Below are 27893 nucleotides of genomic sequence, written 5' to 3' on the forward strand. Positions count from 1 at the left end.
TGTGATTACTTTTGGGGGGGGTCCTGTTTAAAGACACTTCTCATGAGACAAAAATAATAACAATTTACACAATTTACACATCAGTGACTGTTTGGGTGTTTTGTTGTAAACACCCAAACAGTCACTGATCCTCCAGGTAACATGTAGTGTGTGAACATCTATTGTGTAACTTCAGTTAATATAATTTTATGGGAAACAGCTCATTCAGGGCAGAACTAAATAAACAACAATAATTTACTTTTTTTAATCCTCATTTTTTTTTTACATTACATTCAGCTTGCAGGAAATGCAAAATGTTACTAAACATTTAACTTTGGCTGTATGTACTGTAAAACTGTGTTAACCTGTTATTCAGCACTGAGACAACGGATCTCATTCAGACAATTTGATCTAAATAATTTAAATGAAGAAAAACAGTTCACAAATGTCCAAACAGTCGCTCTCATACGTTGCAGGATTCGAAGTCCAGCGATCCCGTGTGCAGGCGGTCACACAGGAAGCTTGCAGGATAAAGAACCAGCATGTTCATTACCATAGGAGCGTGCCAGATCTGTTCCTCCATCTTCTGAAGTGATCGTGAGGTTATGTGATTCATTTGGGAATATTTTGAGAAATAACCAACTACATGCATGAGAAAATATCTGGGAACAGACAATATACACTTTTAATTTGAACTGACAACCATACAACCAGTATCTCAGAACTCCAACCCTAACAGTTCATAATTTTGATGAAAAAAATTTTTTTGGTGTCTTTTTCATCAGGTCTGAATGCCAAACCCTGTACACAGTTGATGTTTATTTCAAATCACAGACCGGTCAGTAAATGAGATTCAAAACAACTACAAACTGAAACTGACTTATGTTTAAACCTTTTTAAAAAACCCTGGACTTAAAAAGGTAATGTGCCAAAAAATAATAATAATTTAATTGTTGTGTGCCACTTTAAAGCTCTTTATAACTCCATTGACTCGAGGTGATGTAGAGGGGGTTATGATTCTAAGATTTTAACATAAAATTTAACCCTGACCACCGACACCACCACCACCACATGGAACAAATCAACACACACTGACTGCTGTTGCTGTTCTCGAACTTGCAGATTTGTGCTGCGCATCCCAGGGAAGAAGCATTTGTGATAACGGCAGGAATCAGGAAACACAACACAATTTATCTAACTGCCATAAAGCCAAACAAAAAAAAAAAGTTTTGAACACAGGTTATATTTATGTTGTGAGACTCCTGATAGCTTTTATATGTATCTTTAAAAAGGTGCACTAATTGACTCTTTTCCCTTTTTTAATACTCAAGGGTGAATTGAATGAAAGTTTTTTTTCCTTGTATTGTGTATTGCAAATGTAGTAAACATTTGACCGCTCCTTCAAGTTTTGGCATTTGATTCACCGTCGTACACAAAGCCAATTGAGAGGTATTGCATGTGGAGAATCTTTCAATTGTTGCACCTTTATACAAATACAAATCGTGTAATTAAACAGTAGCGTTGAAGGTGAAAAAAGGTGAGTGCGTTCTCGGGCTTCACGATTCCAGCCATTTCTCTCCCCCTTCCCCTGATAGTTTTGTCTTTCTTTATTCTCCAAAGCAAGTCCAAAGAACGGCGAGACACTTTGGGATTCAAAAAAAAAGTTACAAACTGAATTAAACGACTCGCCGCACTTCAAAAAACCTCTTCAGGTAGTAAATCTGTCCCAGGGTCATGGCCACCAGCACCAAAGCCTCGAAGAAAGACCAGAGCACCACGCGACTGTTTGTGTTGTCGTTTACTGTGGAGATAAAAGGAAAAAGGTGTTAAAACCCTGACGTGCATCGTGTTCTTCTCTTCTCACAATGACTGAGGATCTTACTTGCTCGGTGTATCCTCTCACGGACCTCCATGTACTCCTGCTCGTGTTTGACCGCCGTCATGGCCACCGCCAGCTCGTTAATCATCTCCTCCAGCTTGTTTTGGTGTGCTGTAATGGACAGGGTCTGATGAGAACATGCTCGAATGCAACAGCTGGCATGCATGACCAAGCAGAGAGCAGCGTGGAAATCACATTCACATGGAGGGGGTTAAATGTCGGTGCTTCTTTACTTGTCAGAGATACACACTATACTGATTAGTGTCAGTCTAAAAGACACTAACTTGAGTTATTCCACTTTTCCAATTAGCTGTGAGGCAAAACTAAAAACACACAACCGGGGCATGGGTCACACAAAGGGCTTTAATGTGTTGTCTGGCCAGTGCAATAGTTAATGGAAGTCTGGATGCAGAGGACACAAAGATTTCCATGCAGCCAGATTAAACATACCATCCCAGGTGCCACCACCGACTGAAGGAGAGAAAGACAGTAGGAAAGAGAGGAAGAAAGATGAAATAAAAAGGATGGCAAATAAAAATTAAGGGGGAAAAAAAAGAGCTGAGATGTAGCTGACTGCGAAATTCATTCAACAACGTACACCGATCATTTGCTAGACTTCGATCACTGTCTTATACCAGGTTCTAAGAACTGTACACAATATGAATAAAACATTTTACAGATTCAAGAAACAAGCAAAAATACAATTTCTGCGGATGTTTTTGCTTATTAAAGAAACAGCTGTCACTGTGTGGCCGTACCCTCCGTCTCCATTCCGTCGCCTTTTGGTGCTTCGCCGACGTCTATGGTAAACATGACAATCTTGGGCGTCATAGTGGACATCTTGTTGCTGAAGCAGAACTTGTAAGTGCCGTCCATGTGCGCAGCCACAGAGTACTTCCCGTTCGACTCTCTGTCTCCTTTATAGATCTGCTTCCCATCCGGACCTGTGATCTGTCAAAACATAGAGCATAAGATCACAGTGCTGTTCAAATGTATACACCAGGGGCGGCCAACCCACGGCTCCCGAGCCGCATGCGGTTCTTTGCCCGGTTTCATGCGGCTCTTACGTTCATACCAAAGTTTGTATTTGTGTCTATTTAATATGCATGTTCGCTTCGCTTGAGTTCAATACGGTATTTTCATCAAACGCGCATGTGAGTGGGATGAAAATAAGAAAATAATACTGGGAAAAAAAGTTTCCCAGTAGGAACAAGATCATTTGAGTAAACAATTTGTGTCAAGTTTGCTATCAAAATGGCAGGGAAAAAAAGGTGATGTTCATGTGTGCCCATGTGTATAATGTGGCTCTTTGCGGTAACACAGTAAAAAATGTGGCTCTTGGTCTCTGACTGGTTGGCCACCCCTGGTATACACTATGCACTTACACTATGCACTCTTGTGTCTAGGGTATTAACTGAAGAAGGGCCTTTTTACTAAGTGGAAGTACAAGCTGTTTCATGGTCTATGACAAATTATGTCAAACGCACGTAAAGCAACGCAGCTACATTAGCTTTAGCAGAATTCTCTGAATTTTTAAATGTTGAACAATAAATAACAACATTTGTGACATATGACAGATGCCCTGTTCGTCTGCCATCTTTGAAGAAAACGTTTTCTCCCCCAGTTTGAGCGCCTGCTAAACATTATTACCTGCTAAACCACATTAGCAAAGCCTTGAGTGTCTAACGGAGTCCCCCCCAGTACGTGAAGTGCAGTTCTACTTCCTGTTGGGATTTGTAGTGTAAACACATGACTCTCTATATACAGACTGCACAAGTATGCGATTTGGGATGCACCTATTGCATAATACCCGATGGTTACTTCACCACTGACTCACTGACCCCAGCGAGTTTGAAATCTTGAGGGTGAAGGAACGGGGTTCATCTGTCACATGATGAATGTGCCCTAAGCAATTGGTGGGAACTGGCTACGACTAAATGAATGACAACACTAAAGATGATCAACATGTCCCTGATGTTCCTCACACTGGAGGCGTGGACTTTTCTGCTCTGTATAAACAAGACTGCGTCGCCACTAAACAAACAGTGTGGAGCGAGTCATTACTGTAAGGAGGTGCTTTCAGCTAAACTAACACGTGTCTTTACTCCAGATGAGTCAACATGCCACATTGTGTCATTGAAGGGTGTGTGAGAAGCTAAAACTAGGCTACAGTTGCTTTTTGAGAGCAGCGAGGCATGTTTAGTCCCTGCTTTTATTTCAGAAAATTAATCAAGAAACTGAGCGGATTTTTGAATAGCAGCTTAGAGAGCTAGCCAAATATATAGAAGCAAAGAGTTTTCATTGCTGCCTTCACCACCACCTGTCCACAATCACAAGTACAAAACCCTAGAGACACTGTATGCTTTTGGAGTTGCATGACTTATAAGAGAAAACTATATTAGTTCCTCATACTGACAGAGAAGCCCTGATGGTGTAGAAAGACAATGGCGTTCCCGATCCCCCTGAGATGCTGCTGATGAACTGCTGCTCTGGAAGAAGACATGACTGATAGGGCGTGCCATACAGGGGGTCAGGATCATTTCATGTGAGGAACACGACAACAGAACAGGGCGAGTCATCAAGAGAGTCAACTGGGACAAATTGCAAAAATAAAATCAAAACAAAAAAAATCTTTCCACTCAAATATAATATAATCTTGGTCCATAAAAATAAGGGAAAGGTTAAAATATACTTTTTTACCAAAGGCAAGTTGTTTCCATTTAAATGGTTTTACAGAAACTTAACAGATTCAAAGCACATTTCTGCACATTTGTGTGTTTTACCGAATGTGAGTTTCTTTAAACTTTTAGAAACTATTTACACGTTTAAAGCCTTAACTCAGTGTTTAAGATTTTATTCTCATCGATCAACAGAAATTAGGTGACAAACATCTCTATATGGAGCCTAACAGCTGTTAGACACTACCAAAAAGGATATCAGCACTTTTCATTTTCAAAAAAAAAGATAATAAATAATGTCCATTTTAACAAACACCGTATTTAGGTTTTGAAAGTGATTGACAGCTAACTGACAAACACTGACAAGATATTGACATCAGATTCGATAATGTTAATAAGTTAATAAACTAATTATAAAACCTGGTGTTAATTGTTGTTTAGATGTCTTACAGTACATTCTATATGAATCTTTAACCTATTTGGGTTAAAAATATGAGCAAGCTAATAGGCTAATAGGGTTAGTATCAGTGTTAGCTGCTATCAAAACCGTCTCAAATTGATGAGGGCGCCTAAAGAGTGCGCGAGGGCGCCTAAAGAGTGCGCGAGGGCGCCTAAAGAGTGCGCGAGGGCGCCTAAAGAGTGCGCGAGGGCGCCTAAAGAGTGCGCGAGGGCGGTTTGGGACGAAGCCGACATCAAGTTAACGTTACAGATATGAGAGTAAATGTGAAGCCGCTCCACAGACACTCGATCACGCCACAGCGTTTTATTTGCAGAGCGAATGCAGCCTGTGTTTTTGTTGTTCTTTACCTCCACATCGATGTCCAGGAAGCCTCCCTCAGCCACCTCGAACATGAGGCCCATCTTAGTGCCCGAGTTGACGCGCTCGTAAAAACACTCCTCAGCGTGAGCGTCAACACTGACGAAGTAACCGGACGCGCTGCTGCACAGCGCCGCCGTGACGAGCGCCAATTCCGAAAAGGTCAACATGCTGGAAACTTAGTTTATAACTACTACAGGCATGAAAATGTGTTTTTACTAAATAAAACAATCCGGCTTTCGCTCCACTGGAGAAAGTGCAAACCGTCGGCGAGCCGCGGACACGCGGGGGAGGAGTCACTCATCACCCAGCTGCCGTGAACGCTTCTGATTGGACAGAACGGAGAGCTTTCTTAGTGCCACGTAAAGCTAAACCACGGAACACGCAAAGGGACAAAATTCATACAGCTTAACGAAACGAAAGTGTTTTGTTTAATTTTAGAAGACTCACTGCAAACATGGACCTGAAACTCCTGCCTGAGCAGAGTCAAAGCCAAGGGAATAGAGGCAACTGTTTCAGGCTGGATACGTGTGTCTGTGTTGTACAGTATTAGTATACTATTAATTCCCAGCCCTGGTCCTGAGAACCCCAGAGGTGATTTCACTGTGTTGTTAATTATCTCATTAGTTGAATATGTGGTGTTGTGAGCAAGGAGCACAAAGGACAAGGGGCTCTTCGAGATCAGGGATATAATTGTGTCCTAAGGCTTACAAGTGGAGGTGGACGTATAATTCTGTGCCAGATAAACATCACCTTCACTCAAAAAGCAAAACCTTCACTGCCTTGTTCTTAGGTCATGTGATGCCTTTAATTAAGAACAACCAGCAGGTTTTGCTTTTGCAAAGTTGCCTTCTATGTTTGCATTACAACATGTAACTCCCTGTTGCGCTATGTTTCAAGATTTGCATTATCCTAGTAAAAGGCTTTGATTTGTATTTTACACTGAACACTGAAGCTCCTCAAGGCTGCGTGCTCAGTCCACTGCTGTTCACTCTGCTGACTCACGACTGTGCAGCAATGCACAGATCAAACCATAACATCAAGTTCGCCGATGACATGGCAGTGGTGGGTCTCATCAACAAGAACGACGAGTCAGCATACAGAGAGGAGGCGCAACAGCTAACTACCTGGTGTAGAACCAACAACCTGTCTCTGAATGTTGATAAAACTAAAGAGATGGTTGTTGACTTCAGAAGAGCACAGAGTGACCACTCTCCGCTGAACACTGACGGATCATAGGTAGAGATCGTCAAGAGCATCAAATTTCTTGGTGTTCATCTAGCGGAGAACCTCAACTGGTCACTCAACACCAGCTCCATCACCAAGAAAGCCCAGCAGCATCTCTACTTCCTACGAAGGCTGAGAAAGGCACATCTCCCTCCCCCCATCCTGACCATGTTCTACGTTCTACACAGGGACCATTGAGAGCATTCTGAGCAGCTGCATCACTGTCTGGTTTGGGAAGTGCACCATCTCGGATCGCAAGACCCTGCAGCGGATAGTGAGGACAGCTGAGAAGATCATTGGAGTCTCTCTTCCCTCTATCATGGACACTTACACCACACGCTGCATCCGCAAAGCTAACTGCAGTGTGGATGACCCCACACACTCTTCACCCTCCTGCCGTCTGGAAAAAGGTACCGAAGCATTCGGGCCCTCACGACCAGACTGTGTAACAGTTTCTGCCCACAAGCCATCAGACTCCTTAATAACTGAACTGAACTGTACTGAGCACAACATACACACTCATATCATCTGTATGGACTGCAGAGACCTACACCACATACACACAATTCTAATATACATCTATCAACTTGTTTGCATGTTGCTTACATTCACCAAACTGTTTACATGCTTACTGTTTACAAACTGTTTACATGCTGTTTTGCACACTTTTTTACTGACAGTAACCCAAGTGTAGGATCGAAGCAGGAACTCCACACTTCTTATTCTTAGTGTAATTATCATACAGCTGGCATAATATAAACCTGTATTTTAACATTGAAGGTACAAGATTCTTAATTTGTCATGTATATATTAGATACATTTAATGTAATGAAAGGATTTTGTCAGTTATACAGTGCAACAATGAACAGAACCAACAATAAAGTTGTAAATAAATAAGAACATGCACAGAATAAAAATAAATATTGTATATATAGTAGTCTGTGGAGAAATGTAATGTGGATTAAAAAAGAATTTATTAGAATGTACATAGTATATAAAGAATTATATAGTGTGCAACATTTTTCTCTATAGCTCAGTACAGTATCTGTGTGTGAGGTAGCACTATGTGAATCTCTCACACGTCCTCATTCAGTAGCCAGTCTGTCTCCTACTGAGTCTCTCAGGAGTACATAACATAACATATACACAACTGTCATATCATTTTAAAATGGTTGTTGTTAGTCTGACTGAAAAATTACATGCTAATCTACTTAGATTTTTTTTTTAAAAAGTGTCCCAAAAGTATAATAAACTATTCTTAGCACTATTATTAAGTCTAACCCAATGCATTTTCTGCAGGCTGGCATGGAATGACGTATCTCCAGATAATTCAGTTGTCTTCTTAAGCGCTTTATCCTGGGAAGGGTCACTTTGGACCAAGAGCTTATTCTAAGAAACGGCAGGAAGCAGGAACACCGATCCTGCAGGCAGCTTCTGCCATCTCTCATCACTGACAAGAACAAAACTGATCCACAGCCAATGTTGACAAAGCTTCTATAAACATGTTTAGTTGTTGTTTGTCTGTCTGTTTGAATATGATAGACATTGTCAATTTCTTTAACGAGGTGGTGTAGATCAGCTGGACATTTACTGTGTTATGTGAACTTAGTCAGAACCATTCATTCATTCATTCATTTTCTACCGCTTATCTGAACTATTCGCGGGTCACGTGGAGCCTGTGCCTATCTCAGGCGTCATTGGGCATCAAAGCAGGATACACCCTGGACAGAGTGCCAACCCATCGCAGGGCACACACACTCTCATTCACTCATGCACTCACACACTACGGACAATTTTCCAGAGATGCCAATCAACCTACCATGCATGTCTTTGGACCGGGGGAGGAAACCCCCGAGGCACGGGGAGAACATGCAAACTCCACACACACAAGGCGTGAATCGAACCCCCAACCCTGGAGGTGTGAGGCAAATGTGCTAACCACTAAGCCACCGTGCCCCCCTAGTCAGAACCAGAAGGTGGAAATTAAGTGTGAATAAATGTAACATTTTTTTACCCTTGGACTACAATCCAAATGAAAGAACAGATAATTATTGTTTAAATAATAATTAGTATTATTCAATTCACTGGGACAGCTTTAGCAAATACATATAAATTCGGACATACATTTAAAATGGATGATTAATTTTTCCCCAACGAGCAAGCTAGAGGTGATGATAGTGAGGAAAATCTCTGGGTGACTCCGGACAGTGTGATTATAAATCATTTCTATAACTGTGTACTATATGGTCAAAAAGTGCAATTGTGTAACCAAGAGTCACATTACAATACATATTTTATTTTAGTATATTATGTTTCATTACATTATATTACATATTTTATGTCAGTATTTAACAACGTCCAAGCTGAAAGGACAGATGGCTGAAGTACACATCGCACGTGCATATATAATCTAGAACGTGCTGATAATTATATTTACTCTTTTAACATTCTCTCCTAATGAGAGCTATTTACAGAACAGCAAGTAAAGTGCTCCTAAAGTGGTGCTGATATGAATGGCCTTAAATCTTGGTTGCTCTTGAATAATTGACATCCTACTGCTTTTAAGCTGCTACAAAACTGTTATAGACATTGATCCATCCATCCATTAGGGTGTTCTACGTTTCTCACAGTAATATTTTTGCCATTGCTAAGACCCCTTAATATCAATCCGAACAGTTTATCAACAGTAGTTTATCATCATGATAAGCAGGGTGATATGCAACCATTCACAGATGCCTTTTTGTTATTAAGAAAAATATTTCTGCACAGAAATTTGTAATATTGAAGCTGTTTGGGTTCAATGATTTCAGCAACCTGGATCTGTTGTGTTTGAGTTGCCAGGTCACACTGAACAGGATGTTAGAGTGAAGCATATTTAACCCTTTTGTTAAGGTGACATGATACAAGCTGTAAAATGCTTAGCCAGATAGCAGACAACTCACACAGAGGTTTACAGTCAATGATCAGAAAATGAGTCAGAAAATGATCAAAACTAATTACAGATCTAGCTTTCAACCTGTTTCCAAGAAGGCCACCATTCCAATCTCAAACAGGATCCATATCTTATTGCCTGCCTCACTTCATCCCAAAATGCACTCTTCAGAAAAGAGACCCACATGGCATGTGAGACACAGTGGTAAATAGTAACACTAGTTGTGTTTCTACACTTCGTGACCAAAAGTATGTGAACAGCTGACCATCAGCAATGTTTCTGAATAACACTGAATTCTGTTGTACACAGAACCACAGTTGTTCTGTAGCTAGCATTTTGTTTAATTGCTCCCAATGTCTAGCATTGGTGGAAATCACCTGGACAACATACTCAAGCAAACTCATAGAGATCACCGTCACACTCATGCCACCAGGAAGGTTGACTATGACTTTGATGGAAAAGATGTCTTGGATACCTGTGTATGTCATGGTAACATCGTTTCCTCTCTGAGAAGGTCTCTGTTTATACCTGGGCACTAAGTTTCTCCATGACAACAGAACAGAACTGTTGATGTGATGATTGAATTATCAACATCTGGCTCACAGTTTCAAAGCTTCCAATGGAAAGCTTGCATACTTATTTGTTTACTTCCCACTTTAAGGTACAGCAAATTCCAATTATTATATAAATTATAATTATATAAATTATTATTCTATTTTAACTTAATCTATTATTATAATTATGATTATGATGATGATGATTATTATTATTATTATCATTAATAATAACAATAAGAAGAAGAAGAAGAAGAAGAAGAAGAAGAAGAAGAAGAAGAAGAAGAATTTTTATTAATTGCATATTTTATTTATTTTGACTATACCAGGGGTCGGCAACCCGCGGCTCTAGAGCCGCATGCGGCTCTTTAGCGCCCCCGTAGTGGCTCTCCCTGGAGCCTTTTCAAAAATGTATGAAAATGGAAAAAAATTTTGTTTTAATATGGTGTCTGTAGGAGGACAAACATGACAAACATTCTTAACGTTTTCCAATGCTTTAAAAACGTGTATAATAAATATTAATGTGGTAAAGCTTTCCACATTTCCACACGAAACTGATATGAAACAGTAATAAACACAAGTTTCAGAATAAAAATAAAAAGTTGTTTGTCACGACTTGTGTAATTAAATTCATTCATAACATTCTTCTTACCATAGTTCCTCCTGTACTCCTGTCTTCTCTTTCCAAGTTCTTCTTGTCTTACTATACTGTCCTTGGGGTCATCTCAAAATTTCCTATTTGTACCCCCAGGTATTAAATTTAATGGTAAATTTAAAGTAAAATTTTTGTCACTAAAGACCATTTTTTATTCGAACTACAGAGTCCTTTTCTGTTGAAGAGAGGTCTAGAACTCGATTAAAAGTTTTATTTTTTTGTTCTAGATTTTAATGTTAGAACAGTGTTGTTAAATAAATATGTTCTATTCATGAAGTATATATATAAGTATAAAATATATTCTACTCTATAAAATATATTTCAACATTTCTATCAACGAAGATTTGCGTCATAGCCTGCGACATACATTTTTGCGCGGCGCGGTGCCAGGCAGGTGGCTGTTGCAAACAAACCGGCGGGTGTGTCATAGGCCATGGATCCCAAAGAGAAAAAGAGAAAGATACAGTAGCTGATGAGAACAGAGGATTCAAGGAAGAATGGACCGAATCATTTGCTTTCATTGCCAATGCGGAAGGATTACCTGCATGTTTGCTTTGTAATGAGAAGTTGTCAAATAACAAAAATAGTAATTTGGAAAGACATTTCCAGGGAAGGCATGCTAAATTTACAGCCGACCACCCAGTTGGGAGTGAGAGAAAAAGTGCGATTGCAGTGCTTCTGGAGAAATTAGAGGAGCGCAAAGATAGATTTAAGAAGTGGATTATATCGTATCGTACCAAATATCGTACAGCAGAGTAGTCACGTGGTGTGTCATTCTCTTTAGGATGCGCTGCAGGGAAAATAAACATTTAATCATGAATGCTCATTATGTATTTGTAGCCTAATTAGTCATTTTGATAGCAGGCTAATATAGCTAATATACACTTACAGCCTGTGTTGCCTTCATATAAGGCTTAAATAAGGCTTTTAATTTTTTGCGGCTCCAGACAGATTTGTTTTTTGTTTTTTTGGTCCAATATGGCTCTTTGAACATTTTGGGTTGCCGACCCCTGGACTATACGTCTATTTCTACACACACACTCACACACACACACACACACACACGTAAAAAGCATTTCATTATGTTTCGGAATGTGTATGATTTGAATTTAACATAACAAGGAATGCTCTCCTCCTGGTTCACCTTCTTTAAACCATGCAGTTTTCCTCTTTAATCCGAGGTGATAGTTGTGACCTTCCTGCAGTGTATTTGTACATGCAATGTAATATGGGCAGCATGCCGGGTTGAAGGATTTGCTAGTTTTATGAATGAATTTGATAATTTGTGAATTTGACTGGTGTCAAGAGGTCTACCAAGCTGCCCAATCTGGCACCCCAATCGTACATAGATCTTGGATTAAGAGCATAAATTGGAGACAATCTAAGATTTTTGAATTAGCTGACTTACATGAAGGAAGACTCAGTCACATATTGCATCTATTTACATGGAATTTATGACTCAATGAGCGATTCAGTAATATTTAATACATGTGCTAAATGGATGTTTATCCCCTGATGCTCCAAGTGCAGGCCAGTATCTGAGAACAAAGTACACATGAGTAAGGTGTCAGTACAGGGACTAAAAAACAATATAACTGGCCAGCCGCATAGCAGCTAGGATTAAAACATTTTCCATCATCTTACTGCAGCGTGTAACACATTTTCAAACAAATGCAGTTATATCCAGGTGCTGTTTCACAAGTCCAATGCAATTCTCTAAGGTGATTCTCCCTCTCAACATATTTCATATGTAAATAGATTTTAAGCACAGTGTGTTCAAAATGCAATAGCAGATTAAACCTCAGGTGGTACAGTCCATTGTATTTCTCTGTTCATTGTTGCTTGTACATCATGGATTAACAGCATATTCTTAGAAGCTGGCCAATTTTTACTTAGAAGAGTGGATGTTTCTCTTGGAGAACTTGCTACACTCATGTATGTTGCCCTGGATAAGAACTTGTACCAAATGCTGTAAATGTAAACATGAAATGATTTTTAAGAGCTTCTTAGACCAGGACACAGACCCAGGCATTCAGTGTGTGTGTGTGTGTTCCCCTTAAAGCACTGCAGAATCATTTCTAAGATTTAATTAAATTATTTAATATTCTAATAAATTGCATTCTACATTTTGAAATCTTTAATTTAACTTAACATCTTAATTTTTGCCACTTTATTGTACTTCCAGACATTTTCAGATGTGTGTTGAACATTTCGACCAACTTAAATGAACATTTGTTTAACAGTCAGATATTTAAATGCTGCTTAGCAGAGAAGCACAGTTTGGGTCAATATTTTATCTGAAAACTTTGCATGCCCTCTATATTATATATGGGACCATTGTAATCTTGTATACCACTGTTATATTGTATATTACAGGACCACTGTTAACAATGGAAATACCATAATCCTGCAGTGAAATACATCTGGCTTGGTTATTGAAACCAAAAATCAGAACCACTGTTTATCTCTGTTTACAGACTAATATATGGTACTGATTGACAAGCAGCTTGGAATTTTATTTCAACCAACTCCCAGCCCCACCCCTAGACAAATAATTAATTAAATAAAAAATAATTCACCAGTTTAGCTACATGAATTCATATTTACATCAAAAGCTGTGCATAGTGTCCACTCATGGCCAAAACAAAACTGGCTAGAATTGCAATCACATGGCAGTATTCGTTGGAAGAATTGTTCACCGAATGTTATTTAGCAACAATGAAGTAGGTGGTCCATCCAGCGAGGATCAATGCACCAAAAAACACAGTGTAAGTGAACAGAACGAATCTCAGGAGGTCTCGGAAAGTCCGGAGGAAGCGGAGAGTCAGAGGTTCTGATTCAAGATGAATATCCATCTTCAGCTCAAAGGAACAGCAAGGTCCAAAGACCTGTTGGCATAAATATTTGTTTGTGACATAAACAAGCCTAATTGTGTGCCAGAGACACACCTGGGTTTTTGGTCTTGATAGACTGGCACATTAATAATTTATAGGATATTTGCAATACAGAATCACAGATCTGTCCATGCCAGATCTGATCTGTACTGTATATTTCACATGACTGTGGTGTCTTGAATTTATTTTCATTTTAGCCTCTATAAGGTATTGGAAAAACTATAATTTACTGTAGGATACACTGAAAAATATGTCTTTTGTCCCTGTATTATATATTTTAGTATTTGTCCCCTATATATGGAGTAGAACTTTTAAAATGAATTTAAAGCACAGCATTTTTAAGAACCACTGCAAAACCTTTACTATAAGCATTAAAATGAATACATTACATGTACCCTAGCAAGTAAAATATACACACTATACATGCAAAAGATGATGCTATCTTCTCGTTAAAAAAAGGAAAGTGCAGTCAGAAATATTTTGTTGCTTTTAGTGTAGCAAATCAAGAAAACCGCAGTATCGGCGATCATGAAATTGTCTGTACAATTGTTATATTATTATTTGGATTAAAAAGAAAGAAAGTGCATTTTAAAATATAGTAAACTGTATCTTATGTGCATTACTATATTAACAAAAAAGTGTACTAAACTGAACTACTGTACCTTACTCAGTATATTGGGATTATTATCCTCAATGTAATCAAGGTGTAGAGTGAATACATCTAAAGATTTTACACTAATTGGTATAAAGTGATAATGGTACACTTTTTCCTGAGTCCTTCAGGCTAAGACAATTGAGAAAAAAATTAAATGTGATAAAAAAAAAAGACATTTCTCTGTTTTTTCTCTCCAAAACAAAGAAATCTGGCACAGTAATATGCCTACTACCAAAAAGTCCATAAAGTTGCCCTGCCTTTTTAAGAAATAGTAAAAAGGTGTTGTTTTTTTAATGTTGCAATATTCATCTTAAATGTCCTTAAAGTGAAGAAGCAGCCCTGTGAAGTACACTCATTGTTATGAGCCTGATTTAATAAGGCATGCTGTTCTAAGTATAAAGTATAAAGTCGTTCACTTACCTTGGGAGAATGTTATTTGTTTGAGTAATCAGTACAGAGTAAGGTGGCGGTGCTCTGCGTCCTTGGACTTTTATTTCTTCTGCTGAAAAGCTATTGCTCGTCCTGATGCCACAGGAGTGGCTGAGAAGGAGGCAATTAAATTGATTACGAGAGGCAGGAAACCCTTGGGTCTGTGCATATGGGAGTTAGAGGAGCATTCAGCACCTGCTCCATGGGCGAGTTCCGGCCCGCCTCTGTGTGTGTGTCTTTCTCTCTCTCTTATACACAACATCCTGCACAAGATCACAACAATCAGCTCTAAATTGTGTTCATTAGCTCCATTATCTTGTCCTAACACAAAGACAAAATCATAACCTTTAATGTACCCTTTGGCGAAATTGTAACTTTGCGCCATATGTATTTGTTTATTCACTGGAGATCTATAAACGCTATAAACAGACACTCCGGTCACATCTCTTATGCACACGTAGAGCCCGAACACGGAGCACGAGCCACTGTGTTCACGTTCTATACACTGCGCCTCTATAGTGAATGTGACGTCATTGGGACGCCAGCCAGTTATGTCGATTTGTTCCTACGTGTTTTTCCCGCGCTGAGGCGCTCGAGCGCAGCATGGTCCTATCATCGATCAGCGCATCTCAGCTCGCGCACAGTAAGAGGTTTATCCGGAAAGACAGAGAACAAATGGCCCTTTAATTTAATCAGCGTCCTCCGCGGTCGAGTCATGTTCCATTCCGGCCCACAGCTCCAGACACAGGCCCATTATCGGCCTGTTACACGAATAATTGCCGCTCCTTTGTGCTCGCAGGCTACTTTTCAGGCCCACCGACTAATTACAGGCTTATTTTGTCCTGACTGAAGACGAGCTCCTGTTCTTATAATCTAACTAAAGGGCTTCATAATGACGGCACTTATTTTACTAAACCCACGTTAGTGTCACTAAAATACAGTCTTTAATAATTGTTTATTTATAAGGCCAATGATGCTGTACAAAACACACACGTACGTACACACACACGTACATACACACACACGTACATACACACACACGTACATACACACACACGTACATACACACACACACGTACATACACACACACACACGTACATACACACACACACACACACGTACATACACACACACACGTACATACACACACACACGTACATACACACACACACACACGTACATACACACGCATACACACACGCATACACACACACACACACACACACACACACATATACACACACACACACACATACATATACACACACACACATATACACACACACACACACACATATATACACACACACACACATACACACATAAATAAATATATATATAATCTCAACCACAAATACAACACAAACACATTTGTCACTATGGAGCCTACAGATTTGCTCAGTGCTCCTTCTGTTCTCATTCAGTCACAGTGAATCCAGAGGCCAAGCACAGGAACACAGAGGGCAATGTAGGAATATACACCTTGGAATTAGTACTAGTCTATCACCGGCCACTGTTTACACTCACTCTCGTGCACACAACTCACACACACTCACACCAAACCCACCCAGACACACTCCCACTTGCTCTCAGACACACCCAGGGGCAATTTAGTGTAGTCGTGCCACCTACTGTTATATTTTCAGGAGGAAACCAGAGAACCCAGAGGAAACCCACATGGAAACAGGGACCACATGAGAAACTCCCCAACACAGGACTGAATCAGGAATTACACAGCTTTTAAAGTGACAATGCTACACACACGCTGTAATGCATACACCATTACCCCCATTCTAATCTGTATAGTTACACACTCCTCATTTCCTCCTTAGATATAGAAGGAATATTAAGGACAAAAGATGAGACTTCCTCACCTGTGGATTTTTTTAATCAAGGGGTCAGTGTTCTTACAATTTGAGCGATGGCTACTAACAGTTTTTTAATATGGGTGCACAGGGAATTGCAGTTGGTGCCTTGCAAAGAGAACACTTAATGACTTAAAGCTGTTGCATTTGTACTTCTGGATACAGGAGAAATAAGCACATGCTCTAAAATGCTCATGGGACATTCTCAGGGTATGTTTGCTTCAGGACGGTCCATTAGAGATTTTATCCAGCTGGTGCCGTTGATGAGTTTGGTAGTGGCGATAATGTACTCTGTCCCACCGTCTTCCATCTGAGACAGAAAGCGGAGTGCAGCGATTTCTGCATATGTCACACCCCCGAGGAAGAACACCAGCGTTGTCCTGTTCTCTCCCTGCTGACCTGCGAGGTCAAAGAGAACACACTCCTTACAAAAACACAACAGCTCGAAGGACCGTTTTCATATCTGCCTTTTGGATCATTTGCACATTCTGTCTCACAAGTCTCACAAGCATTCAATAAAACCAAACAGGGGACTGTGATTTTCTAGTTTCTATTTTCAAGTGCGTTGAGTAGAAATTGTTAAAGTGAAGTCCCTACAAACCCAAGCAATGCACACAGAGAGCTGCAGCTGTAGAGTTTGTAGTACAGTTTTCCAATTAGTGCCTTTCTGCCAACAGTACAGGGCAAGAACCAACATGCACACTTTATAACACTTGTAATAACTTAAAAATTAAATAGACCCAACAAGCCACCTATTCCATTAGCCGATATATTAAGGGGATGGTTTAAATATAGTCCTTATGTGTCAAGACTCCCAGGCATGTACAAACTCAGAGGACCAACAAAACACGTGAAAGACAAAAGCATCTCTTATCTTCAGCCACCGTGTGTTAGCTCAGCATTAGCATGCAATAAAACTGTCACAAAGTGTCCTTTCCTTGACATGTGTTTTCAGTGATAGTCTTTGGCTATGTTTAAAAAAAAGTGAACAGACATGAGACTGGCATTACGTCCTTACTCACAGAAACCGAGATCAAATAATTTAATGAAAAGAAAAGAGTTTAAATTTAGAAAAATTGCAATTTGATATCTTACTCCTAATCCTGCAACAAAACTAATTTGTTAAATATGTGCTAGCCCTGGTGTGTGTGAGAGACTGTGTGTGTGTTTTGTTGTCTGTTTGTTTTTTAATATATTATGCATCAATGTACTGACCATAAAATTTTTTCTCTACTGTGTGATACCCACAACAATGTATTAGGATCTTTTTTTTTTTGTATAGAACATGATGTGTATAGACCCCAGACAAACTGAACAGCCCGTGTACAGAAGGGGAATTGGATCATATCCCTCATTCATAAATAGATTTTACTTAATTTTAGAGCAAGGAGTTCCAGTATCAATCTACTCACGCTTATTGTGTTCGAAACCTCACTACATTTATTAATTAAGCCTAATCTAGTGGGATTTAGCCCACGTGTCATCTCTACCTAAAAGAGAGGGATGCAGCATCACTTTGATCCTTTAGCGCCAGAATCACTAAGGCACACCAATAGTCAAAAACAGCGGTTCTTGACTATCTACCTCCATACACTTACGTTTCTTATGGAGACCAGGGGGAAGCTGCTGTCTCTCCTCAAAGTGTGGCCCAGGCAGCATTTTCAGCACCTCCTCGATGCTCCTCCAGCCTGGCCGAGCCAGAACCTGAGTCAGCCTCACACTGAGAGGAGCGTAACCGCTATACACGTAGGAGATGTCATTGGGGTTCTGACCAAAAAAAGAAAAAAAACAATAAATAAAAATTATATAATTTATAAATAATAAATATTCAGAAATAAATCAGCACCAGCAAAGACTAAAAAGACTAGCAGGACCATATACATATGTATATATACATACATACATATACATACACATACACACACTGAGCTTTGGCCATCACAGATTTAACATTTTTGTAGTAAAATATAAAATGGTGTCATTTTTACAAAGAAAACAGTGTGCGGTTGCTACACTATTATTTATTTTTTATCACTACAGATCGAGATCTAATGACGGTAATCTTTTATTTCTATCTCTTCATTCTTACCCTTCATCAATTAATACCTTGGGTTAGGATATTAATTCGATTCATCTTCATTAACCGGTTTTATCCTGGACAAGGTCCCACTGGTCAGGGTTTCCATTGCAATCTGGGGACCTGGACCGGGACTTTTTTATACAGTAAAGACAAATGACAAATACAAATGACATTTCTGTCTTTGGGGCTTGTTTTAGGCTCCAGGGCCCAAGAACCACCCTAAAGATACTGAAGTACTTTTATAAAATTCTTGTAATGGTGATCAAACTCTAGCAACAAACCTGGACACACCAGTTCTAGGCAAAAAGCTGAAATCTTGAATTCTGAAATTTGGATTCTGTGTTTTTTTGGGGGTTTTTCCCAGCCATTTTCAGCCTCTTACCTCAGTAGTAAGTTGGCATGTGCTACTGATTTGACTCTAAACCACAAGTGGGACTGGATAGTGACGTGATTCCTGTGGCTCAGAGAATGCAACGGTGCTGGGATTTTATTCAGTGTTGAAAAAGAACAAATATAAATGCAGGAGGAATTTTCTTCAAGGAGGACATCAACGCAAAGTGACGTAAGTGTTAATGGTCCACTAAAGCTTTGAGTTTAGAGTTTTTTTTCTTTCTAGTTTGAAATATTTTCACACATACAGGATATTTATCTTGCTTTCTTAATCGTTTAATTTCTCCCCATACATTCAGCTACTGAATGGATTAATCGACTAATTGACTGGGCACACACACACATTCTCAGCCTATTTCTAGTTTGCAACTTTCTCCATTTCCGCTCAGACCAACCTGTTCGTTCGCATCCTCCATCCAGAGCTTGAGTGTTTTCCTGATGGTGGGATAATTGTTCCTCGTGGTGGTCTGGGATTTGAGTAAGCCAACCTTCTCCAAGTTGTTGAGGGTCAGAATGTGCTCGTATCCATAAATCTACAATATACACACAATAGATATTTACTGAATATTTGTGGAACGATGAGAATGGGAATTGGAAAAAACAGACAACGACTAGTTATGAGTGCGAGATTAAAACCTGCAGGATTTCTCTCTTGTAAAAATCAAGAACTTTCTGTTTAAGGCCGTTATTACAGATGGACTGCATGCAGACCAGCCGGAGGATCTTGATAAGTGGGTCCTTCTGTGCTATGCAGTCCTCTATGTAAGTGTTAATCTGCACAAACAAAAATTAGAAAACAATTACTTAAATTATGTCAACTCGCTATTTTTCTTTTTTTTTTAATAAGATAAAATTTTAATTACAGCATGAAAAAAAATGACTTGTTTACAGAGTGAACTTCACCTTGTCTGTATCCACTCCGGTCATAAACTCTTGCTCCACTGTCAAGTTATCAAAAAAAACTTCTGAGGCTGAAAGAGAGAAGATCAGAAGACTGGACTTAAAATCATAAAGTTCTAGAATCTCTCCCTGTATATCTTAATCTTTTAAACTGATTTAATTACACTGTGTGATTTCAGCGGTCTTTTAAGATTACTACTTGTCACACTGTATGAGATTAAGATCAGATTCAAATCTTGTTTGAAACATTTAACAGTCTGTGAGATAACATGTTCATTTTCCATGTCAGATTATACGGTGAAAATCCTTTAACCACAGACTTATGATTAAAAAAAAACGGTTACATTCTGCATCAGTCAACTGCAGCTCAGGTAAAAAGAAAATGTTGAAAGATTATTTTTTCTGTCCATTAACAGGTTTACTTTATGTTTCATGTCACACTGAGTTTCAGAATAAGCATCAACTTTTTTAAATACTTTATTCAGACAGTTTTCCCCAAAGCTGAGGACCAAAGAAATCTCGTTCAAACTTTCTCTAGAATGGTAAAATCTGGCCAAAGTTTTTCGCAGTGTAATTGCAGACAACATGCAATCAACAATGAGAAAAACTAATCTGTGGCACACAGAATGTGAAGAAAAAAAAAAATAGAGTTTGAACACACTGGTGATGTCCTTGATGAGCTCAGCAATGGACGTGTGGTTGGCCAGCGAGGTGCGAGCAGCCTGCATGTGAGGCAGCTGGGATACAAACTGTTTAATCTCCCCAACAGTCTTCGCGTTGTGGCGCTCCTAAAAAAAAAAAAAAAAAAAAAAAAAAAAAAAATTCATCAAATTTGAAGAAAAACATGCACATACTATATCCAAAAAAGAAAAAATCAGGTTCACATTTACCACAGTAAAAATTACACAGCGTGCTTTCCTCCTCTACTGTAATCAAAGCATTGCACAAAGAGATGGATCACAATTTGGATAAGTTTAGTTTTTGATGTTTTGTTGAAATATTTTGTCAATACACATGGCCAGGAAACACCTACTTTCACAAGAGTTAATGTGGCATGCCGTAGACAAATTTTGCATCTCTAACTACTTCTCACAACCCATTAACAGTTTTAAATGGCAGTGTTCTGTGAAAGAAACACATCTCCAATGTTTGGCAAAGTAGTTTAAAATCTGAGACACAAACTTCAAATGCGGCAGAGATGATCTTGGCTTTCTTGCTGAGTGCTGCTCCTACAGCGTTAAAGTTCTTGTCACGGATTTCAGCATAGAGCTCCTCAGCCGAGTTGAGCTGTAACTTCTTGGGCTCCGTGGGCAGATCTTTACCTCCTTCACCTACCTTCTTTTGGGCAAATTTCTCAGGGGGAAGCTTCACATAACCTGTAGAAACAAAGCTTTGAAAAGTTATCATGTTAATCAGAATCTTAAAAAAGCATTACTTGAAGAATCAAAGAATCAGTTACAAAAGGTACAGTGAAATTTCATTGTTTGATATGTAAGAAATTACAGAGAAATTACTGAACACAAATTCCACTCCAAGAAACACATCAGAAAAATTCCCAAAAGACTTATATCATAAAAGAAGATATCTATATATACCAAAAGAACATGTTAGAACACTAAATGAACAACCTTGATCGACACTGAAATAAACTTCATTAAGCTCTTCGCCTCATCGTTTAATATTCTCAAAGATATTATATTTCAAAACACTCAAACTCAGTTATTGCAAATTGACATTGGATTTATGAAGGAAAATTAAATGTTGCTTGTATAAGTATTCACCCCCTGTGCCATTAAAACTTCCATAAATGAAAGAAACTGTGAATATGTGGGGAAAGGTTGGTTGAAATTATGTAATTTTGTGGTCAGATGAGACCAAAATAGTGCTTTTTCACCAAAATTCAAACCTAAAACATCAACCTAAATACAGTGAAGCATGGTGGTGGCGGCATGTTTCTCATCAGAAGGAGCCGGACATCTTGTTAGAATAGAAGGTAGAATGCAACGAACAAAATCTAGGAAAGATCATGCAGGAGAACCTTCTAGAGTTTACTAAAAAACTGAAGCTTGGCAGGAAAATGTATCTTTCAAGCAGGATAGTGATCCACAAAGCCACAGCAAGATGGGTGTGGCTCAAGAATAAAAGGTTAAATCTGATCTCAGTTCCTTCGAAAATCTGTGGCACTATTTGAAGTCCAACAAGCATTACCCAAACTACCTGAAGGACCTGGAGCAAGTGTGACAAAAGGAATGGGACAAAAATCACTCCAACACTGTGTTCAAGGATGGCACACATACGATGGATGGATGGATGGATGGAATACCGTTAGTAATGCCGTAGATCTCATCGATGAGGCCTTCGTAGGTGAGCTGTGTGGCTAGCGGTGTAAGCAGGTCCACGTTTCGGTCCAATAACAAGAGCGTATCAAACACTGGCAGGATTTGATTCTGACTGCCAGCAAACTCCCGCTTCATCCGCAGCATCATATTTGCTACATGCTTCAGGAATAAAAAAAGATAAATGTATTTAAGATGGTGCTAGTCAAACTGGGAATTGCCACTGAAACAGGCACATGAAGTTGTGATTTGTATTGCAAATATTGCTTTTTAAATTTGTAGCCATGGAAATGTAAATACATGTTGGATTCACTGTTAGGTTTTCTTAGAAGTGCCTATAGTGGCTCTCTGAAACAAATAAACATTTGAAACATACTGGATTGGTTTGGATGAATACATGTAGAAATAATCAGCAACCTAAAAGGGCAAAAACAGTGTTGGTGCTCTCACCCTTGCACATTCTCCTTTGCCAAAGATCTGCGGGATGGTTCCATACAGTGCCTGCAGAGTCATCAAACCCTTAGCAGTGTGATACAGGCTCGTCTGGTCATTCTCAAGATAACATTCCTGCATATAACAAAACAGCTGATGACAAAGGAGAAAAAAAACGTAAAGAATGCCAAGTGTTTTCAAATTCACTTGGGAAAAAAGGAAAAAGCAGAGATTCTGCTTCTATGGATGAATTAACATGAACATCAAAATAATGGTAGTATATTCTGTATTGATATAATGATGAATAAAAGCCAAAAACACTCAAGGCCGTGTACATTATACGTATAAAAAGCTTCAAGTGGCCTGCAAAGCACTCGTCTGTCCTTTAGAGCTGTTGTGTGTATTTGTGTGAGACCAAAATATGAACAATTGTATGGAAACCAGTATATATATAGTATATAATTATTGCCATGAACCTTTATTCAAAAGTTTCTGCAGAAACAGCTCTCTAAATACCGTTAAAATGTTAAAGAAAAAAAAGGTTTATCCTTCTGTGTTGGTATGGTCCCATATCCAAAAATAATCCACGGTTCAAAACAACTTCTTACTGTATGGATTATGATGATTCAGGGCATTATAGGTAATCCATAGTTGTAAGATACATAGTTTAGACAAATCTCTCTTTTTTTTGTAACTAAAAAGACAAATTACATGCAATTCCTTGTCTATAAAAGGCCCAGATAAGACTGAAAGCAAACCGCTTCCTTTTTTTGTTTAACTATTAATAATTTGTTTATTGCTATAAACAATTAGAACATCTAAAGTGCTTTTTTGTGCTTGACATTAATACATCTGACTAGTTCCATAGACTGAAGTAATCACAAGCTTGACCAAGTTGCATGGCCAAGCCAAGCTGATTTAGAAATCTGGAGCTGCTAAACACTGGGATGTTTTTAAGTACTCGATTAAGCTGAAATATTTTGTGCCACTCCTGGTTTGGGCAGTAACTGGTCAAATTTTCTGGGTGTAGCTGATATTCTAAACACAGCATATAGTTTCTTGGTGAACCCTTCTACTTACCCTGAATGCACTTTCCGATTCCATGGACAGCAGGTCTCCATCATAAGGGATGAGGTCTAGAATGTACTCATCAATGTTAGTGAAGGCATTCAAGATGCCTTGCTCCTTTAGGCGCTGCTCACACAGCAGACTGCGCCGAGGTACAAACAGTATGTGGAACTCACGCTGTGGCTGCAACTTGTCCTCACTGTATGAAAGACAGTCTGCTTTATGTACAAATTAGAGAAAGAGAGAGAGGCAGAGAGAGAGAGACTAACCTCATTACATTCTCTGCAATAATGTCCATCAACTCGAGCTTTGGACGTACAAAGAAGATGACATTTTTGACATCAGCTGGTGGCACACGTCCCGCTTTGAGTGTAAACATCTTTTCCACTTCATGTTCCTTGAAATACAGAAGATCTATTTTATACAGCAACGTTTAAACGTCCCCTCCACAGATTTGCTCAGTTCTAGCTTGTTATTTAGACAAATCGAGAGTACAGAAATAACCAAAATGTGAAAAGAGCAGAATTAAACACAGTGGGACAGAGAAATTGTTTTTACCGGTATTTATGGAAAGTTCTCCATTTATACAAACTCCACAACATAAACACTACGTTCAAAAACATAGTTTTCTTACCTTAAGCAATGAATACTGAGCTATTAAACCAAACGGTCCAGTGAGGTACTCGTCCCATACAATGGCCTAAAGAGAAACGGTTCATAATTAAAACAGCATGTTTTAACCTTTAGTGAAGCAAACATGCAGGTTTATACAGTTACATTTTTTTAGATTAGACCAGTGATGTGCAGAGTTATTATAATAAGTTACTTACACAGTGTCTGCTTTCATGTTATTATTTTAATATATGATTTTGATTGAAATGAAAACAGAGAAAATGCATTCAAATTTCCCTTACAATTCTACTAAAAGGCCCCAACACACTGACTGTCTAAAAAAGGCTGTGATTTATTGATGTAATTAGCATTTAATTTAATATATTTTATCTCAAGATAATCTTAACTTCAATTTAATAGTATTGCTCTCGGCAAGGGGGGCACGGTGGCTTAATGGTTAGCACGTTTGCCTCACAACTCCGGGGTTGGGGGTTCGATTCTCGCCTCCGCCTTGTGTTTGTGGAGTTTGCATGTTCTCCCCGTGCCTCGGGGGTTTCCTCTGGGTACTCCGGTTTCCTCCCCCGGTCCAAAGACATGCATGGTAGGTTGATTGGCAATTCTGGAAAATTGTCCGTAGTGTGTGATTGCGTGAGTGAATGAGAGTGTGTGTGTGTGTGTGCGTGTGTGCCCAGCGATGGGTTGGCACTCTGTCCAGGGCGTATCCTGCCTTGATGCCCAATGATGCCGGAGATAGGCACATGCTCCCCGTGACCCGAGGTAGTTCGGATAAGCGGTAGAAAATGAGTGAGTGAGAATGAGTGCTCTCAGCAAGCAAAAGGCCCATCTACCTCATTACAGCATTTGTAAGCTAATCAATGTAGGTGAAAAATAACACTTGCTGATAATTTTACAAGGATTAGAAATGAAAAGTTTAATGGGAAATGAGCTGTAAGTTTTATCACCAGCATCATCCATTTAAAACGCATTAATCTCATGTCTCCTCATTTTGTCTTTACTCCACTAATCTCTTTTCATGCAAGCATCAGTGAAGAAACATTCATTCATTGAGCTGTTTTCTGTTGACAAAATTCCCATCTTTTTTTTGTCATCTGAACATATGTGTTTTCAGTTTTGATGACGATATGACAGCACTTATATACAAAGCGTTAGAGAGGATTTATAGACAGCTTTAGGCAGACAGACTGTTTTTACCACTACGGTTGTTAAACTATTGCTTTTCCCAACATGATCTTATCAGGCAGACGCAGAGGCAAGGATAAAAAATTGGCCTTAATTAAAAATTATTCAATGTGTTGGCAAATATATGTTTACTGAATTGAAAGAAAAACTCACTTTTGGTCAAAACCCAATATTACCTCAGCAGCATCTGACAACTTTTCACAGAGCATCAAATTACATGTATTCCTGTGGATCAGCTAATTCTAAAAATGTTTGTCTGGAATTTGTTATTATATCTTAATAAGGATAAAGACCCAACATAATTCCTGTAAAGAATACAACAGAATATTGCTCAGGTTTAGGTCCTATTTTTATTCTTTTGTTATGGAGATCTTGAATATGACCAGTCCTCCTCTTCTTCCTCCTCCATCTCATCAACATCCTCATCATCATTTCTAGATTAAATTCTCTGTATAATTGTAATAATGTGTCCCAGTATAAATGGTGTAGTCTAACATGGACTCTTATCTTAAAAAGCAACAAGCAGTGATCCAGAGTGAAATAAACACAGAAATCAAGCCAAGAGGAAGAAAAACTAAGTGCTGAGACATTATACAAACACTTCATATTAACACCGTGTAAACAGAACAATCAACAGGGGAAATCAGGTAAAACCTTGCTTCCGGCGCATTTGTCCAGAAACTCGCGAAGCTCCTTCCTTGCAGCTTCCCTCAATATATTAAGATTGACTCGGCCATAAGACAAGTGAGAAGCCATATTTACACGGTAAACAGTACAATCACGTGAGGCACGTCATGTCACGTGGTTTCGAGCTTTGGCAAATTGACGGCTTTCCTTTCTGCACATGCGCACTTCACTACATTTCTTTATGTGACCTGTAGGTGGCGCTGTGACTCTGTTTTACACAGGCTTACAACATATTTCCCAGGTCTTTGAAACATGTCGGTTTAGTCATATAAGTCTTATATATCATGTTTTGGAGATCATTCTGAATGATGTTATGAGTAAGGATTAATAATTAAAACAGCAGGAATAAAGAAATAATTGAGCGAATAAAAACTGATCAGAAGGTTGGGTTTTCAAGACCCAGCACTGCCAAGAGAAGGATTGTTGTTCAAGGCCCATAATCTTCTCTGCTCCATCAGGACTGACCATGTGCTTTTACTCAAACCTCCTAGCAAGCTGTGCTGCATGTAGAAAAAGGTTAATTGTACTGTAATATAAACATAAATATAGATAGATAAATTAAAATTCCTTGAAGTGTCTCATGGAAAATGATGCTTTTATTCCTCAGATTCTCAGATTAAAGCCGCATTCACAATACTGACACAGTATTGAAGAAGGCACATCAATGCCTCTTCTTCCTGAGTCGGCTGAGGAAGTTTGGAATGAGCCCCAGCATCCTCAGAACATTCTACACCTGCACTATAGAGAGCATCCTGCATCACTGCCTGGTTTGGAAACAGCACCGCTGGCAACCGTAAAGCCCTGAAAAGGGTCGTGCGAACTGCCAGCCACATTGTTGGAGGTGAGCTTCCCTCCCTCCAGGATATCTACACAAGGCGGTGTATAAGAAAAGCCCGGAGGATCATCAGTGACTCCAGTCACCCGTCCCACAGACTGCTCTCTCTGCTTCCCTCAGGAAGACGTCTCCACAGCATCCGATCCCATACTAGCCAACTGAGGTATAGCTTTTTCCCTCAGGCTATGACTAATTAACAGTCACAACTAATACACCCTACAGCATACTTTCACAATATGGTATGCCACTGCACTTTAACTTCGGACTATCCACACTGGACTATACATACACACTGCATTATACACACTGGTCTATATATACACACTGCATTTAATACCATAATCCATCTGTTACCACTAGATACCATCCGATGCACATCCATGTCACTTCTGTACCTGTACAATCTGTTGCACCTTATAGTATTTTAAATATAATATATTTACATATATTTACACATATACATATATAAGTACATATTGCACATAATGTGTAGTGCTACTGTAAGGATGCCCAATAGTACTCTGTGTGTACTGACTATATGTATGAGCATATTGCACATGTTCACTTGTTGATTTCATTATCTGTTTGGTAATTGTACATATTGTACACACATATTGTACTGATTATATGTATGAGCATACTGCACATTTCACCTGTTGATTCCATTATGTTTGTTAATTGTACATATTGTACACACATATTGTACTGACTAAATGTATGAGCAAATTGCAAATTTTTGCACATTTTCACATGTTAACTCATTATCTATATCCTTATCTGTATAACTG

At 39.0% G+C, this 27893-nt stretch overlaps 2 protein-coding genes across 3 annotated transcripts; both read right to left on the minus strand.

Moving 5' to 3' along the window:
• Positions 1-229: 229 nt before the first annotated feature.
• LOC132855108 (transmembrane emp24 domain-containing protein 2-like) lies at positions 230-5660 on the minus strand. The gene is made up of 4 exons (XM_060883847.1): positions 5344-5660; positions 2617-2809; positions 1862-1969; positions 230-1780 (listed from the first exon to the last, which is right to left on the minus strand). The coding sequence occupies exons 1-4, from the start codon at positions 5521-5523 to the stop codon at positions 1656-1658; spliced, it is 606 nt and encodes a 201-aa protein (XP_060739830.1). The 5' UTR covers positions 5524-5660; the 3' UTR covers positions 230-1655.
• A 10900-nt stretch (positions 5661-16560) lies between these two features.
• On the minus strand, positions 16561-26387 carry vps33a (VPS33A core subunit of CORVET and HOPS complexes). 2 transcript variants are annotated; one of them, XM_060883675.1, is made up of 13 exons: positions 26238-26387; positions 24406-24471; positions 24041-24168; positions 23784-23970; positions 22722-22838; positions 22259-22433; positions 21118-21311; positions 20597-20723; positions 19939-20006; positions 19672-19809; positions 19431-19568; positions 18164-18332; positions 16561-16964 (listed from the first exon to the last, which is right to left on the minus strand). In XM_060883675.1, exons 1-13 carry the CDS (start codon positions 26337-26339, stop codon positions 16771-16773), a joined length of 1803 nt encoding a protein of 600 aa, XP_060739658.1. In that variant the 5' UTR covers positions 26340-26387; the 3' UTR covers positions 16561-16770. The 2 variants fall into 2 exon arrangements, with proteins under 2 accessions (XP_060739658.1, XP_060739659.1); XM_060883676.1 differs by having other exon boundaries at positions 16774-16964; positions 18150-18332.
• Positions 26388-27893: the final 1506 nt, after the last annotated feature.

The sequence above is a fragment of the Tachysurus vachellii genome, chromosome 12, assembly GCF_030014155.1.
Source record: "Tachysurus vachellii isolate PV-2020 chromosome 12, HZAU_Pvac_v1, whole genome shotgun sequence".
In the NCBI taxonomy this organism is placed as follows: Eukaryota; Metazoa; Chordata; class Actinopteri; order Siluriformes; family Bagridae; genus Tachysurus; species Tachysurus vachellii.

Bases quoted from the DNA above. Each gene is read 5' to 3' on its own strand.
- vps33a (XM_060883675.1), bottom strand. From the start codon at position 26,339: ATGGCTTCTCACTTGTCTTATGGCCGAGTCAATCTTAATATATTGAGG. The intron at 22,434-22,721 runs GTGAGAGCACCA...TTATTCCTGAAG, and splicing joins GCAAAGGAGAATGTGCAAGG to CATGTAGCAAATATGATGCT. The intron at 20,007-20,596 runs GTGTGTTCAAAC...TCTCTCTTTCAG, and splicing joins GCTCATCAAGGACATCACCA to CCTCAGAAGTTTTTTTTGAT.
- LOC132855108 (XM_060883847.1), bottom strand. From the start codon at position 5,523: ATGTTGACCTTTTCGGAATTGGCGCTCGTCACGGCGGCGCTGTGCAGC. The intron at 2,810-5,343 runs GTAAAGAACAAC...ATGTTTTGACAG, and splicing joins TCCTGGACATCGATGTGGAG to ATCACAGGTCCGGATGGGAA. The intron at 1,781-1,861 runs GTAAGATCCTCA...TTATCTCCACAG, and splicing joins TGAGAGGATACACCGAGCAA to TAAACGACAACACAAACAGT.